General features: G+C 45.9%; 1 protein-coding gene across 5 annotated transcripts in view; it reads left to right on the top strand.

The window, feature by feature from the left end:
• Positions 1-18,316, top strand: part of LOC138582116 (zinc finger protein 154-like) — a 282,557-nt gene that overhangs the window by 258,326 nt on the left and 5,915 nt on the right. For all 5 annotated transcript variants that reach the window (XM_069653101.1, XM_069653099.1, XM_069653102.1 and 2 more), the window contains one exon: positions 5,842-5,952. In XM_069653101.1, the coding sequence (XP_069509202.1) occupies positions 5,842-5,952 (111 nt within the window). The remainder of the gene's footprint in view (positions 1-5,841; positions 5,953-18,316) is intronic.

Below are 18,316 nucleotides of genomic sequence, written 5' to 3'. Positions count from 1 at the left end.
GAAAACGGCGTTCCTTGTGGCCATTACCTCCGCATGACGAGTGGGAGAGATCCAGGCCCTATCTTGCAAGCCTCCATACTTGACTTTCCATCAGACGAGGGTGGTGCTGAGGACGCACCCCTCCTTCATGCCCAAGGTGCCGTCGGACTTCCACCTCAACGAGCCCTTGGTGCTGCCAGTTTTCTTCCCGTTGCCTTCGCCGCCAGCCGAGAGGACTTTCCACTCGCTGGATGTAGCTAGAGCGCTGAAGTTCTACGTGGACCGCACAAAGAGTTTTTGGCGGACATCACAGCTTTTTGTGAACTTTGGACCTGTGAATCAAGGGAAGGCTCTTTCGAAGGCTTCCATTTCCAGATGGCTCTCCGGCTGCATCATGCACTGTCATCGGTTGGCAAACCGACCGTTGCCCGGCCGTCCAAGAGCCCATTCGACCAAAGCGATCGCTGCTACTACGGGGTTCTTGTCTGGTGTGCCCCTGCTGGACATCTGCAGGGCTTCTACATGGAGGTCGACGCACACCTACTGCGTCAACCGGGATTCCAGGGAGGAGTCCGGAGTCGGCCAAGCAGTGCTGCGCAACCTGTTCTCCTGAAGGTGGGCCTGGTGAGGAGGTAAGAGTTGCTTAATATTGAGTTTATGTAATGCTTAATGTTGAGCCTTTCCACCTCCAGTGGTTGTGCATGTGTGTACTGCCATGTATTCTTATATTCATGAGCATGTGAATCCATGCCAGACCCCATGCTGGAGAAGGAACAAGTTACTTACCTGTAACTGTTGTTCTCCAGCATGGGTCTGGCATGGATTCACATGCGAACCCTCCCTCCTACCCCTCTGCGGCTCTTCACTTGGTCATACTGCCACTTTACGTGCTACCAAATCTGAGAATGGCAGCCAGGGGCGGGGCTTAGGGAGAGGGCAGTCATTGGCTGGGGGGCAGTATGACCCAGAGACCAGTGATTGGTTACTACTAAGAAAGACAGATCAGAAACGAAACTGATACTGATTTTTTTCTTTACCGAGGATTCCCAGCCTGACGAAAGGGAATATTCATGAGCATGTGAATCCATGCCAGACTTGCTCAGAGCACTGCTACCCTGATCGCACATCCCCTCCTTCTTCCTGGCATTTCCCCCTCCCACCTACACTTTGGCGCTGTCGCACTTGCACAATCTGTATGTCACAAGGCCCAGTACAATCCTTTGTATTGTCCCCCCTCTGTCTTCCCTCCCTTGTCTAGAAACACTTGCGTACATGCGTGTTCTAAATGACTTATCATATCAGATATTAAAAAGATATTCACGTAGTGGTGAGTCAAAAACTTTCAAATTGATTTTCAGGATTGTCATAAACCTAGTGGCACTAGATGGGTGCCAGTCACAAGGAAGTCGCGCAGTAGTAAAGAGGGTAAAATCACAGGAAAACAATCTACTTTGTAAAAGTACAAATCCGGAATTTGGAATGTATGACAGTAAGCAATGCAAGAGGAAGGGTCCTTATTAAGGCTTTGTGACGAAGCCACATTCGCAGCACAACAACCGGAAGAGGAGGATCCTTATTTCATTGTTCATGATCACATGGCCGTGGACGAGGTAGTTGAAGAGAATATGCTGGATAGAGCAATCATGCAGCCATGAGCCATGCTGGAGACTGTTACACTGTTGGGGAAACCTACTGTGAAGGAGGTGGCAGTGCCTGTACTCTGAGGGTTTCCAAACTGCTCGAGCACCGGGACTTGAATCGAATGCAGATGGAAAGCTTCCCGATGGGAGTCCACAGAGAACTTATGAAGAGCTCTCTGAAGCCAGAGCAGCAGAAAGGGATCACGCTCACAGTAGACATGTCTGCCGAGAGTTGGCACAAGGGTCAGTAGTAGGTTCCTTAACAACTTCTATGCAGAAGTTTTGACCAATGGAGAAAGCCCAAAAAAGTGAGTGAGGGCATACACTGGGTGAGAGACCAATTGTCGTTGGAGAGAAGGCAGAGAAGGTCAAAGTCATGTTCTAAAACCAACATACTTTCTGAAAAAGTATGCAGATGCAGGTGAAAGAGCCAAGAGAGGCCCTGCATTGTGGGAGGGGTTGTTCAAAACCTCCAAAGCACAAGCACAGTAGCACTAAGACAACCATGTGAGCTAGAAAAGCTTCAATGCTTCACCTTTTGGGAGTTGAGGTTTTAAGACTTCAAGGACTTAAAGCATTTGTACCGATCAAGCAAAGTGAACCAAACTGGTATTGCCTACTGGGGTTGTAGTTCTGCTCCTTAAACAGCCCAGCAGAGGAGCACTGAGCAAACCAAGAAAGGATGACATATTAATGGGTTTAACTTGCAGACCAAAGAACTGCTGATGGAAATCTCAAAGAAGACTATAAATTTGGACTAATAGTCCAATGTTTTTGCCAAAGTTCATCGACAATGATAAAAAGAAAGGGATGAAATAGTAAGTTCTGTTCCCTAATGCCGGAGATATTGGCGTAGTGGCCTTGAGAGACCAAGACGAAAAAAACAAGATCTTTGATTCAACCCAAGCCTAATGATGACTGTGCAGTGGCACCTCACGGGATAATGATTGAACGCTTGCTCCAATTGGAAAATGTGTAAGTAGGCTGATTCAGGCAAAAGAGGTCGAGCCAGAAGGTCATCTAATAAAAACATCACTATACATAAGAAAAATAATTAATGTTTGTATGCATTTTCTAAACTGAGCCGTAAAATTATACTTCCTGTGATGAAATGTAGCTACCATATCTTGTTTATCTAAGAGTACAAGGATTATGGAAATTAAATATTGTTTGTAAAGAATGCATCAGCTATTCTTCTGACATTTCTTTATTGTCCCTGGGTGATCCCAGTTTAGCTCATATACAACGCAAAACTCTCTGCTGACAAATTGATTGTGCTGTGGCTAATTGGCTTGGCTACTGAAAAACAAGGAGTTGCAGAGAATGCATCTAAAGGCAATAGTTACAGAAAATAGTCACATTGCAATTAGAAAACATTGTCATTTTTAATGTTCTCCATTGTTGTACAAACATCTGTATGCTGATAATAAACAGTTCTTCGTGTTAGTGTCACAGATAAGGTGCAGAATCTGGCGAATTGTTAGCTGTCTAAATGTTTGTTATATAGAGCTGATCATAAATTCTTCTTTATGTAATGTCGGGTTAAAGGACCCACTATGTATCTGTATGTACATCAATTCTATGCATATTGATTCAAACCTTATGGATTGTTAGATCTAGAATTTAATGTACGCCACCATATTTGAAGTTTGGAATATATGAGCACTCATGTAAGAGCATGAGATGTTAAATGATTCATATTGTGTCAATGTTTTGGACTCAAAGAAAGAATAAGTCTTTCAAAGTAATTACAAGAAAATAGAAAAGTAAGAGGTTGGGGATTGATAGACCATCGCTCTATACTTATATATAGATAAAATAAGTTGAATCATAAATAAATTGTGATTGTATTTCATTATTGCTAAGAACGCTGGTACTTTGGATCCTGAAAATGAATGCAAACAACTGTGCTCTTAAACGAACCAACTAGGACAATCCTATGTTATACTGTATTCTCACCTCAGGTCCTAATATTGGGGTCATTCTCTCTAGTTAAATAGATATCTGTCTAAAGCAGGATTTTCACCAACTTCCTGTTTTACTGTGCTTCAGGATCATCAGATGGTGCTACAGCACAGTAAAACTACTCTGTGAATTAAAATGTTTCTTCCTTCTGACCATTTTAGAATTCTTCTGCCAAATACTACAGCTATACCCCTTCCTTTGACAAAGAAATACTTGCCACCACATAGGGCAAGCTTCTCAAAATGCTGAAAGCTACTTAATGCTTGGCTGCGTCTATTGGGACCATCGCTCCTGATATTGTGAAATGGGCGTATTTTGCTCCCTATTTTTTAAAGTTGGAAGCAAAATGATTTTTAGGGAGTAAAAAACGAAGTCAGATTCCTATAGTATTGTATTAGCACGTACACATGCTTTCACTGTATAACAGAAATATTTTAGGAATAAATAGTTTTGTTGCATCGAATGGTTCATGCATGTTGAAAGATAAATTTGTACCTCTTCAGATTGGGCAGTTATAATATGTTTGCTCCAGTGGCGTTACATGACTTCTGGTCCAAACATATCAATGGAGCTGTGTCGTTGAAAAGCAGGAGACTTACTCCCAACAAAGAAAAATAGGAAACCGACATAGGAGCCTATCCCTATTTTTAGGAAGTAAAAGTGGCAGATATAGCTTGTATCTGTAGGGCTGACTGGGACCACATACTGGTGATCTTACATCTCCACTGAACAAAACAAAGATTTGAAGAGCTGGGGTAAAAATCGGGAGAGACCTCTGAAGAACAAGACATTCCATAAAAGTAACTTCCACATGAGCTACAAACTGCCCATTGTCATTTTCCATTATATAGGTCATATGCTTTAATTGTCTTCTAGATTTATTCCCCTGCTCTTCATACACCTTCCCAGATACACAGTTAATATCTCACGGTACAGTTGGCCTGAAGAGTCTGTTGATCTTGAATGTAGGCTACCAGCAGGAGCTTTAGAGCTGCCACATATTTCAATGCCTGCACTTCTCCATTACATGTTGGTTCTACGTGCATTATGAATGGGGACATCTGCTTCAGTAAACCAGTCTCCGTAATTTTCAAAGTCTCCACCCACAGTTGAAATCCTGCTTGTAAACCAACAATGCTGCCCCATTGACCATCCATATGTTATAAAGAGTCACAGTCTTGCCTCTGGAACACACAGCCTCAACACCTATGAGCCACCATGTATTAACTGCTCCAACTCTTCTTCTAAGCCTTGGCTCTAATCTGACCTACCGATGGTATTTTTCCACCAATGACACCATCTCTACCCTTTCCAGTTGATTCTGTTTAGAACTCTCTGACTTCCAGACTAGTCCTCGTTCCTATTCCAAGAGATTCACTTCCATCCCAACAAGCACTCTCAAGCCCCTACAGCTTTGGAATCTCCCCATCAACACAAAGATTGCCCCTGTATGGTACCTTCACACCCAATTAGACAATTGGCACCCATATTTACTTATTATGGTGTCTGTGTGTACCATTAACAATCCAACCAATGCTTATTTGTAAGGTGACACCCTCAGCCCTGACTTCCTTTTAGGTGTGGAATGTCTACCTGTGTGTTGAAAAGGCACAAGAAACACTTTTTGTAGGAATCATACCAATTGGGAAGATGGGTATATGCTCACGCGGTGCCTGTGCTTAGACTCTCTACTTTCCTCTTATGTCTGATTTCCTTCTGCTTAAGGGATTGGTAGCACTTCTGGAGAATGTTGTGGTATGCACAGGGAAAGTTTAATGCGTTTTCTTTATTTAGGGGTTAAGCAGCAGCCTGCACCTTTTAACCTTGACCTTTCCAACCTTTCGGACGTATCACTCGGGATCCAAGACTTTCACATTTTGCAGAAATCAGTTTTCAGTTCTTTTCCCTCATTATCTCTGTCCCCAGGCTTTGGGTCTAAGTTATCACTTCATCACCACGTGCCTCACCAAAAAAAGCATATGATTGAATGCTTCTTTTTTGCATGCAGTTTAAAAATGCGAGTGGTGCCACGCATCACCCAAAACTCTGTGACATACACTGTTGGTCAGGTCTACATGTCTTTTGCACATTGTACCTCTTATTTGGAACATTGTGAGCATTATTACAGGTTGATAAGATTTAGAGAAAGGTTGTTGGATCTTGTTATAAGACCTTTTCATGAATAAAGAGATTGATCTTATGAACCATGTCTGTTATGAAACAGCCTATGATCATTGAAATGTTGTTTTTGTAATAGGAAATGCAGTTATGGCATCAGTTGTTAGATTCACCATTAAAGACGAGGACGAGATGTACTTCATTGACCATCCGGAGGCTGAGAAGAAGGAGACCATGAATGTTGACACAGGTTAGTAGCTCTAGGGTTTCTTTCTGAGGTGAGGCAGTCTGCTGGGCTGCAGTGTGGGCCTGTGCAGGGATGAATAACAGCCTGGCTTGGGGTTGATATTTAGATGTCCTTCCCAGTGGGTGATGTGTTGGGTTTCAAGAGCTATTCTTTAGTTTCTTGAGTCTCATCTACCCAAGACCTATGATAATGGTTTCATTGCCCTGTTTGGTGATCACAAATGCGCCAATAGGATGGTTATGAAGGGTTTGCCTTACACTATGTTAATGAGATGTTGATTGAATCAAGATTGACTCTATAATGGCGAGAGTGCACTCATCTTACTCGGGCCTGGTACAATTGTCTTGTATATTTAGAAAACATTTCCCAAGACCTGAACTCAAGGCGCAGCAGAACCATGCTCAGAAGACTACTTCAGCCCAGGAGCCAGTAGCCCACGTTCTCTTTTTAACTTTTACTTTTCATCATGAGGATATCGTAGTCTGACAACATTGTACTACAATGTAAGTGTCCTCTTTTTAAAAAAATGTTTTTATTGGCATTTTGTCAAATGTAGCAAATAAAACGACAAACAGTATCAAGAATCAATTGGGCATATCATGCTGTCATAGGTCGACCAAACAAGAAAGACAGAAAAACGAAAAGAAAAAACAAACAAACCAACCAGTTGTGCCACTGTAGTACGGGTCCTCCCTACTTCCTATAGTATTATCTCATACTCAGGGGTGGGTGCAAGTCTCTGTATCCGCGTTGCCCATTTGGCAAAGTAAGAAAAAGGACGTCATTCATCAGTCATCTAGGGCTCAAGGGGGTTTGTCGTCTGAGGGGTATAACGCAGAGTTAACTAAGGACTTCCATGCCTCGAAGAGGAGGCCAACTTCTCCACCATGTACATCTGTAGCTTGACCCCAAGCCGTAGTCTATGCAGCACTCCAGCCAGGGGTGGACTGGGAACTAAAAGAGGCCCTGGAAATAATGTTCAAAGTGGCCCCATATTACACATTTTCAGCAAGCCCTACCCTTTTCCTATGGGACAATTTGGAAATACCACACACAAGAGGCCCAGGGTGCAGAGGCCTACCGGGAAATCTCCAGAGTTCTCTATAGGCCAGTCCACCCTTGAAGCAGTCTATTTCACTCACACACTCTTCTGTCTAACTCACAGCACCCATCCACATGCCTGCTCGACATGGGTATGTCGATCACGCATACTGGGCTAACTGGGGCTTAGCCATGGCCATCCCAACCAACTTAATTTGGTCAAATGCACACAAGCATTCCAAATTGCTCTCACAATGTTCCCATACCCTGGACTTCGGTCCGCCAGGGGTGTACACCTACAGCGCTTTAAGGCCATACCATTGGGATAAAGGCGCTATACAAATGACAAATTGCATTACTTTATCTTAGAAAGTACACTGAATCATCATACTACCACATAGGACTCAAACCTCCGGCCTGCATCCACCACTCAGCTTTCAATACTGCCTATTCTTCTATCACTCTTAACCTTGCCTCCACTACCCCCTTTGTTTCAGAAGCATGCACCATGAGGCCTCCACAATGGCACAAGTGCGCTATACAAAGCTATCTTGCATTCAATTTTTTTTCGGGAAGTCTGGTCTCCTTGAGGCCTCGATCTAACCCATATAACCACATTGACATTGTGCTTCTGCTGTTTGCCACAGCTGCCTCGTACAGTCACGCAATTGTAAAGATACATGATGACTGGTGGCTATATTTGTGGCAGGTGTAGTGCAGGAAGCCATTGGTTCTAGTTCGCGTGATCTCGACGCTGCTCCTTGGATGCTCTACGTTCTCTTTGACGTACGATGTTAGGTAAAGCGATTTCATAAAGTTTAGTTAATGCCATCCTGCTAAACCTGAGCAATTGTGTGAATTGTCAACTGAGTGCTCAAATTAGCAAGCCCATGTGTGGGCATTCGTGTGTGAATCGGGCAATTACAAAAACACTTTGCTGTTACTGTATGCTGCTAATTAACCAAGAACATCGAGATCAAAGCCTTAAGGGAGCATGGCTTCTCCAAACATATTGCATATTTAGACACACTACATCACTTGATGCGACATGTTTATTCATACAATATACACCGAAATGTAAAGCACTGGATTTAGCAGTGTGTGTGTTGACTAAACCTTAGACCCGAATAGAAACGAGTAAAACACAAAGGCAAGAGGGCACTGCTTTCATTTAAAAGCCATTAAAATTATCGGAGAGGATTTAACTTGTAATGGGCACCCTCTGATAAATACCTTGTACTTTATTTTACACAAAGAGAGTCTTTAAAGCACGAAACACAGTACCTCCAAAACACAAGTGCCATTCCCTATAGGTGGCTTTTGAAAACACAACCTTCTAGGACAAACTGGAGGCGTAGCATCCTGGGACATACTAACAGCCAATCGGGAGTGAGAGAACGCAGGCTGTATTCATTTACACAGGCCCGCTTTCTCTCGTGCTCTGCTTGCCAGTCAACCTTCGAGAAACCGCCGTGCCGCCTCTCCCCGGCTCCTGCTCCACTCCCGCCCACGCCTACCCACAACAAAATCCACCCTCAAATTCACAGTCAGAAGACACGCAAGCTACAGACTGTTAAAAAAAAAACATCCTCTGCATTGGACAATGAGCAGAGAAACGTTATGGTTTAAACTGTCCCTATGAAGATTCATCATCTTCTCTTAGAAATTCTGATGGCCTTATTACATTCAAATACCAGGGCAAGGGTACATTTAAAGCACAAGGGCGGTCAAACCAGGCAGGTGCGCCAGGGTTGTGTACTCCTTGTCATGGAAACTGTGCTCCTACTTTGAACAAGGAATATCCTCAGCCTCGGTGCTTTGGTGCGTGTTGTACATGTTGCAACAGTTCCCACGGGACCACAATGAAGGTTTGAACGATACACCGTGACCAGGCCCAGGGTTCCGTGGAATTAAACCAGCATGAGGAACAGTCACATTTGTGCGTATTTCATGGTCATAATGATCGAAAGACATATTTGATAAACATGTGGGGTGGTGGGTGTATCCAATGTCATGATGCGAATCAAATGTTCCTTCATGAAGTGATATGCATATATCATTCAGCGTCTTGCTTACCTTAGTTGATCCGACAATCGACATGATCGATCCCAAGGCCTCACGCAGCCTGGGCCGGCTGCAGGCCCTGCCGCTGCGCTGCCAATGTGTACACTGGCACGCGCGGTTCCAATCATCCGCTGCCGAGCACAGTAGGAGGCCCTCATGAACAGGCGCAGGCCCAGCCCTGCTGGGAAGAAAAAAAGAATATGCAGCGCCTGCTCGGTCGGTGGTGGCAGCCGGCATTGTAGGCAGCCAATACAAAGCAAACCACCCATGCAGATGGGAAATCACACAATGTGCTTGTGCGTGTGTATCCTTCTGCAATCCGCTTCAAAGGGGCCCTGCAGGCGAGAGGCCTACCGGGGGATGTCCCGGTGTCCCGGTGGGGCAGTCCAGCCCTGACTCCAGCGCTGTATTTCACTCATCCACACCTCAAACATCGGTGCCTTGCACGACTTCCACATCATGGCAATACATCTTGTACACAAAATGCAAGCCAATTCCATAAATCTAATGGTGTGTTAATGTTTTCCAACTCTAGGATACATCCCCAGAATGCATTCTTGTCGGGTCCACTGGTACCTAGTGATGCCTGCATTGACACTGGTGAGCTTGATCGAATTCCAAAACCCCTGCACATTCACACACTCCCAGAACATGTGCATGATGTGAGCATCCACTCTACCACACCTGGGGCAATTAGATGTTGCCTCTTTGACTCCGGCCAGGATTGCAAAATTTAACAAATATATGCGGTGTAAGACATTAATCTAAAGGAGTCTAAACCTTGCATTGCGACTGTAAGTGTCCTCTTGTTAGTGCCACCAGGGTTATCTGTACTCGGTTGGCATATAACAGCAAAGGAAATGTTATGACTGAAGTTTGAAGAGTAAACTAGCTAATGATATGTGAAGCCCGCGGGGGAAAGGGTGCTGGAGTTGGCGTCCGCAGGGAGTTAGCGAATGGCAGGCCTTTGTGGATTACCATGGATTGTGCACTTGCCTAACATCTACCGTTGAAGGTGCTGAATAGGCTATGTAGTCCTTTGAACCTGTACACGCGATAAGTGGATTTATCAAGCACCCAAACAGTATTTCTGAAGAGGTGAGAAGCCCACGGGCTGCTGCGCGCTGTATAAATACAGTTTGATGATATTTGTCCGCTCGTATCAAAGTCATTGTGGAATTATTATGGAAAAAAGGCAAATGGAACACTTGTACTGGACATTTCATGACATTTCTTTTATGTACCTTTAAAATGGCTACTTGTATCCCTTCTGTCACGTCCACTATATCGGAACAAACTATTGTACCACTCCCCAAACGGAAACTGCTGTCTGTGAAAAGGAAAATCCCAGCACTGATGCCGGCCCCATCAACCTCCTTGCCACATACTGCCGAAACTAGTCTGTTCAACTCATTTGGGAACCAGGGTGAAGCTTATACCCTCATTAGTGAGATAAACCAATTATTGTGTGCATCCAATGTTCATTTAGTTTGGGCTTGGGGGGTAGCTGGGGCACAGCTTTGCATAATGCTTAGATCCCTGCAAAATCTGACAAGCCTTAGTTTTCCTATGAGCCAGCCCAGTGACTCTGGACAAATGGGAAGCGCTGACGATTATCCTTGCACATCTCAACAGTTCATCGGGCTTTGGCAGACAAAATAGCAGACTCTGAGTCGGGGATCTTAGCAATTCTTCCTGGTGAAATCCCCCAGTCAGCACAGATCCGAGCGGCTTCATCCATTGGCCACCACTGATGGAACTCCACAAGGTGAGAAGCGTTTGATCTTACCAGAGCGGACCATCCCTGATAAGCACACTGCTTTTTAAAAATATGATCAGGGCTCAAGGGGCACCAAGAACGAGCTACCATTGGTCGAAGATATACCTGCTTGATTGACTATGAGGGGAGGGTGGCTGTTAGATGTGCCGGCATGGCCAATGGGATGTTCAAACCACTCCTACCCTGCAAACAGCATATAAGAATGTTCATCTCTACAGCCTGGGGAGGGGATAATAGCACACAAAGAGTGCCAGTGCAGTCTTGTTCTCGCCAAAGTCATCATTTCAAAGAAATTGGTCCTTTCACTGGTGGATGCTGTTGGGAACGGCCTGAACAAGGGGGGGGAATCACTACTCCAGCAAGAGGATGGCAAAAACGCTTCAAAAACCCTTGTGTAACCTGGCTCTACTAAACTTGCTCCAGCAACATTCGAGCTACTAAAACCACCAAATCCAATGAGGGTGGGAGGGGGGACAACAAATGGAAGTGCAGGGCTTATACTCTGGTTATTCCAAACTGTAGATAAACGGCCGCTGTTAGTCGTACATGCCACAGGAGGGCTTAAAACTCCCTCCCCCCTCCCACCCCCATACTGCCCCAGATGACTAACCCGCAGGTGGATAGGAAATACAGGTCAAGAATTATACCTGACAAGGTGGAGAGCCGATCTGATCATCCCCATTATACTTTCCCAGTAAATCCTGGAAGGCCAATAGCCCCACAGATATCCGAGCGGACTGTATATCTGCATAGGGTACCCAAATTGGTGCCAAGTGAACAAGAACCCAGGGAAGCACTTCTTAACAAATGTACGCACTGGCTTCAAGTTGTTAGAAAGTGCCTATTTGTAACACAAATCCTTACCTGCACAATGGTACGTTTAAGGGGTAGTAACCTTCTTGGTTCTGTTCAAATTGTTTTTAAGAGCCCAAATATTGAGTTTTCTGGCAAGATGCCAACCTCTCGTGAACATTGTAATTATACCGAGTGAACATGCCTTAGAAAATACATCAAGAACGTTGGTGCTTTAGGGATCTAATATCATTCTACTTGGGGAAAAGATTATAGTTAATACCCATCGGCTGAGACGCCCATAGAAAATTGCCAAAGTAAAGTTACTGAGTCCTCATTTATGGGTTTTTTGTGCTACGTTTCCAATTCCCTGTTTGGCCAGACTCTAAATTTCTTGACATTTAAAGACTGGGCCTGGGGCTTTTTATATAATTCGTTTACAAATTGTCTAAATGTGCCTTTGTCCTCTTTATTTTTCATTTCCACTTTGTAAAAATTGTATTGTTTTTATTTGTACTGCAATACTTTTATGACTTAATAGCTGAAATAAAGTTATTGACTGACTGGTGTGTTAGCCCCCCCCCCCCCTCCACTCTTTAATAATCTAGCCGGGGATAATTTACTGATCTAACTAAATTTCGGGAAAGGTTTCGATTTTGAATCCCTATGTGCGTGCTACATGAAGTTCCCAAGGGAGACGTTTGATAGAACACTTGGGTATTCTAGTAGTTGTTGTTTGTATTCATTGAATGCTGCCACTAGAGTGATATTGTGTCCCTTTTGCTCCGAAGGAGTAAAGGTAATAGGACAGGAAGTCACATAGTAACCCTCCATTTCTGGGTGATTAACCACATCTAGAATGAATAATTCTGCTGTTCAGCAATTGTTAGAGATGCTTCCGTTTTAACCAGCATGCGTTTACAGAACTCTAGTGGCAGTGTTTCTAAATAGGTGGTGTCCCAGTAGTTTAGGCTCGTTCATCATCCCTGCACATAACTCCCTTATGCATTAATTGGCCGAAATAGTTTTTATTGGAAAATTGGGGATGGTTAATTAAAGGGGTGCACCATAGTATTATTGTATCCAACACTGATTTGCTTGTTGTATATTGAATGAGTGCCATTTGCACTATATCATGTGCTCTGTGCACAGTGTTTATTCACTCGGCCAGAGCGCACCAAGGTCAGACAGCAGCTTCCAGGGAGACGGCTGCAGCAATCTCTGGCCAGCTGCTTCAGTGCTTCCTCACGGTGTGCACTGCCCTTGGTAGGATATCCTAGCTACGTGCAAGCGGACGAGCAACGCTGGGCCTCAAATCACCAGCGGCTGAGTCCCTGAGCACAGGTGTTCTAGGAATCTGCGGGTGCAGCCGCCATCTTAAAAGGCTCCAGTGAGACGTACTGCTGCAAATTCTCTTCAGGGAGCTGCCATTTTTCTTTCTCCTGCTATGCAGCCTCGATGTGCATGCCCACGTCTGGTAATTTTACATAGCTTTAGACCTTTGGAGAAGGTAGTTTCTCTTCATTTTAACCTGGGTGCCCGCAGAACTCCAGGAAGTTCGACTTACACGACTTCTTGCTTGACTGCAGGAATTACTATGTTTTTATGTGACTCATTCATGTTTTTTTATAATGTATTTTAGTTTTTGGTATTGTTGCCCAGATTGGGCCAGGTAAACGGGAAGGAAGACGCACAGCCGGAGGGATGGAATATAACCTTCTTTATTAACACTTAGTATTAACTGGCGCCAACGCGCCTCTTCCCCTGAACTTCCCCCCCAATCTATGTCACTAGTCCCATCCCTTAGTGGGCGGGGCTACTTCTTAAAGGTATGGTGGTCCGTAACACCACCCTCGGACAAATGTTCAAATGTCTGGCTAGCATTATTCAACCAGTCGTAATGGTCTCTTGATCGGCCGCTGTGGCCTCTCGTATCGGGTCACTGCTTCTTCTCCAGCTGCGGTGTCTTCACTAGGTTCCATCCTGGCGACAGTTCCCCCAGGTGGAATCCACAGATCATCCCGTAGCTGCCGCGGCACCAGGCTGCAGGCCCGCGGAGGAGATTCGCTCTCTTCTCTTTTGAGGTAGTGTTTGAATTGAGAACAGTTCCTCGTAACAGCCTTATCTTGGTCCTGGGCGGTCACCATTGTCCCCTTTACGGCCGTGACTCTCATGGGGCTAGGAGCGAACTGTGGGTCAGTCTTTCTGATCATGGGCTGTTGCACTAGGACCTTATCTCCGATCTGAAAGTCTTTTGGCGTCGCTTTGCGCCTTGCATCAGTGTCCTGTTTAGTTTTTTCTTTCACTTCTGCATCTCTGTCAGCCACTTCGGCGTCGGTGTCATAAGGGGCCGATGAGCTTCGTAAAATGCGGGTGTGCACGTCATACCGGACCATGAGCTCTGCAGGAGTTTTGTTTGTGGCCTTGTGGGGAGTGTTTCAATAATCTCTGAGGAGCCGGCACAGTGCTTGGTGTGGGTTGACTGCTTCAATACAGGCTCTCTGGATCGTCTTCTTTATTGACGCCATAAACCGTTCTGCCATTCCGTTTGCTTGTGTTATTTTCATATGTTTGAAATCTAGGTGTCTTGCCAGCGCTGCAAACTCGTATCCGTTAAAAGGTGGTCCGTTGTCGGACTTCATCACTCTGGGAATGCCCCATTCACTGAGTAGGAACACCACTTGCTAGGAGCCAGACAATCAGGCTTCCGACCCCAACACGGGACCGAAACAGCTCTCATCGACCTTAAAACACAGATTGATCTGCTTAAAGACCATGGTCAAGCAGCTCTACTCCTCCTCCTTGACCTATCCGCTGCATTCGATCTGGTCGACCACGCTGTCCTCTGTACCCACCTCCACTCGGCTGCCCATTTTTCCCCCGCGGCTATTACTTGGATCAGATCCTTCCTTGATGGGAGAACTATGAGGGTCTTCTCGCCGACAGACGCGGCAGACCCTATACCCATCACCTGCGGTGTGCCTCAGGGTTCCTGTGTCTCCCCGACACTGTACAACATATTTACCAAGCCCCTTTTCGATGATCTGGATCATCTCGGTATCACCTACACTAACTATGCAGATGATACCCAGATCCTCCTTCCGCTTTCTGGAGATTATGCAAAGGATTTGGCCTTGGTGAATAGGGTCTACATCATCATCCAGGCATGGATGGCCACTCACGGTCTATGCCTGAATGATGATAAAACAGAACTCATCACACTGGGTACTAAAGCTAGCCTAAAGAACCTGAGCCCGGCATACTCATCATTTATAATTGATGGCAATACCATCAGGGTTGGACATGAAGTCAAAACACTGGGTTTTTACTTGGACTCTAACTTCAATCTTAGCAGGCAAGTGAACTCACTAGCCTCCTCTACGTCTTATACTTGTAAACTGATCCGGACAGCTAAACCTTTTTTATCCGAGGCCAGTTGTCTGACACTGGCCAGAGCCCTTATACTCTCCCGCTTGGACTACTGCAACGCCCTCTATCTTGGCTCATCCAAAGCAGTCACTGGCAAGCTACAAACTCTCCAGAACAACGCACTTAGAGCGGCCCTGGGCATCTCAAGAAGAGACCACATTACAACATATAGCAAACAACAAAACTGGATCCCCATCACAGATAAAATCTCCTTAAAAACTGCCTCACTCACCCATAAGGCCATTAACAATGCAGCCCCTACCTATCTGATCAACAGATTTCACAGACTAACATCCACGAGACCGACGAGGATAGCCTACAGAGACTGCTTATCCGTCCCTTCTTACAAACGTGCAACTATAGGTGGGAATAGCTTCCCAGTGAAAGCAGCCAAGCTATGGAACTCCCTACCACCCACTCTTAGAATGGACTTACCCTACCAAAACTTTCGCTCAAAGCTGAAATCTTGGCTGAAGACAGCTATCATCTAGGACCCCTGGCCCACATTCTGTATACACAACTGCTAACTGTACATATGTTTATATTTCCGTTGATTGTTATTGTTATTATTACTGTGTTCATACCTGTACATATATAACTGTCTGTAACTAAGTCTTGCAAATTCTTGTATCTGCTGCGCCATGTTACCCTTGGGCTTTTCGGCGCATTATAAATAATAAACTAAACTAAACTAAACTACTTCGTCTAGAACGGCAGCTACCTGGGGAAATGCTCTGGTGGCTAGTTCCTTGACGATGGGGAATCGTGAGTACTCATCAATCAGGAGGAGGAAGTAGTCTCCTGATTCCATTGGTCCATAAAAGTCAACGGCCATCCTTTCCCAGGGGCGATCTGGTATTTGTGTGTGTTGCAGAGGAACAGGCGTTTCAGTTGGCGACATGCACTGGCAGGCGTGGCAGTTCATTATCCATTTGTCCACTGCCGAGTCCAGAAACGGGAACCAGACAATGCGGCAGCCCCTGAGCAGTATGTTGTGGTCTTTCACGGTCAGCTCATTATGTACTCAGGCTAGTCTTTCAATTTCCTCTTTACACACCCCTGGGTTAGCCAACATTGCACGTCGGTAGTCCCTCCACTTGGTGGCCGAAGTGAGACTAATGGTGAGTGAGGTCGTGGGGTCTGCTGCTGAAGCCGCAGCGACCATTTCCATTGATAGTGCGGGTGGCAGCGAGTTTGCCACCACATAATTGATGTATGCAACAACACCTCTTCGGGTCAGTGGGGGCCCCACCAGATGTCTCGACAAGTAGTCAGCGTGGTTCAGGTCGCCTCCGGGTCGGTGTATTATGTCGTAATCATATTCTTGAAGGCGAATGCCCCAGCTCTCTATTCTTGGAGGCATTTTCGGATGTGGATTACCGAACAGCGAGAACAACGCCTGGTGGTCGATAATTAGGGTGAATATTTTCCCATTCAGGAAGTTGTGAAAGTGTTCACAGGCCCTGACTGTGTACCTGGCGCAATATCCGGCCATTCCTAGGAAAGAGCGGACGTCGACTACTTGTTGCGGTTCTTTCAGTTTGGTGATGGTGTCCACTTTCTCAGGGTCAGGCATCATCCCCTCGCTCGAGAAGATGTGACCAAAAAATGTGAGCTTTGATTTGCTAAAACAACATTTGTCGATGTTAAGTGTGAGGCCAGCGGCTTGTACTGCTTCGCATGTGGCGAGGAGAGCAGCGTCATGAGTCTCTTTGGACGAGCCGAAAGTGAGGATGTCGTCACTGTAGTTTAAAGCTCCCCGGATTGGTCTGATGATCTGTCTCACAGCCTCCTGGAAGATTTTGGCTGCGGACGAGATGCCAAAGTTCAGCCTCCGGTATCTGAACAGACCGTTGTGTGTAGCAAATGTATTTATTTCTCTGGAGTCGGGGTGTAGTTGCAGTTGGTGATATCTCTGTATCAGATCGAATTTGGAGAACATGCGGGCATTGTTTAGCTGCACTATCATGTCCTCGATGCATGGGCCAGGGTGTCTTTCGCGCTGAATGGCGGTGTTAGCCACTCTCATATCGACGCATAGGCATAGTCTGCCACCATCTTTGGGTACGATGACCAGGGGAGAAACCCATGGTATTGGCCCCGTAGGAGGCTCGATAATGCCATCAGAGTAGTTGGTTGAGTTCTCTGAAGACCGCTTCTTTGAGGTGGAATCCGACCATCCTTGGGTGTTGTGGTACGGGTCTCACTGTTGGGTGTATCTGCAATTTGTTTGGGGGCCTTTGAGTTTTCCTAGACCGGTGCACAGCTGCGGAAATGTTTGCACAATGTCTGCTTTGGTGATGAGGCTTTGGGATTGCCCATGGAGGATCGCCCCGATCTGCTCTTTTGGGTCCTGCCGGATCGTGGTTGAGGTGATAGTGTCGCCCGCCGCCACATGGATGCCGATCAGCCCCAGGCGCAAGGCGGTGTAGTAACTGAAGAGGCACCGCCCTTTGGTAAGGAATCGAATGAAGTGAATGGTAGTGTCCACTTGTTGGCCTTTGAGGAGGAGGAGGAGGCGGCATGTAAAATGTCCGATGGTCTGTAGAGGTGTGGCTGCCCCCCACTGGAACATTCTGGATTGTGATGGTTCGAGCGCTGGTGGATTTGGAATTCTCAGGTACTCTTGCTCGCCCATGATGTATATGGTGGTGCCCGAGTCCACAATGAAGTGAAACAGACTGTTGCCCATTTTGATTGGTATTTTCGGGCATATCTGGCTTCTTCGCTGTCGAGCACAAGGTTGACGTACTCATCCTGAGAGTGTGGGTCATAATACATGGTGCCCAACGTTGTTGTGGGGTCCTGGTAGTACACCTCCTCTGTGTATCCTTCCGGTGGGTTGTCATACTCATCCGTGAGGAAGGGTGGTTGTTCTACATAGTCCTGTGTTTGTGGGTATTCCTGGAGTTGGTATTCGTCGACGGCTCTCACATATCGACGTTGGTTTGGTTGATAGTATCTTTGTGGTCCATATTGGGGAAATGGCGGGCAGAAGGGCATCCTGATGGGTGCTTGAGGCTGCATGGTGGGAAATGGTTTCCGCTCTCTGCACACCGATTGGAAGTGTCCTTCTCTTCCACAGTTCGTACACCTTTGTGATAATGCTGGGCAGGACCCCGAGTATGCCATGCCGCAGCGGTAACATTGTCTCTGTTGTCGTGGTACTTGCAGGGCTTGTGGCCTGTATGGGTAGGTTCCTTTGTCGCCTTGGTGAGGTGGAGGTGGCTGAACGGCTGCTATGAGTTCAGTGGTATCTTG

The sequence above is a fragment of the Ambystoma mexicanum genome, chromosome 3q, assembly GCF_040938575.1.
Source record: "Ambystoma mexicanum isolate Mex_15411 chromosome 3q, UKY_AmexF1_1, whole genome shotgun sequence".
Taxonomy (NCBI): Eukaryota; Metazoa; Chordata; class Amphibia; order Caudata; family Ambystomatidae; genus Ambystoma; species Ambystoma mexicanum.
This window is presented reverse-complemented; position numbering and strand designations above follow the sequence as displayed.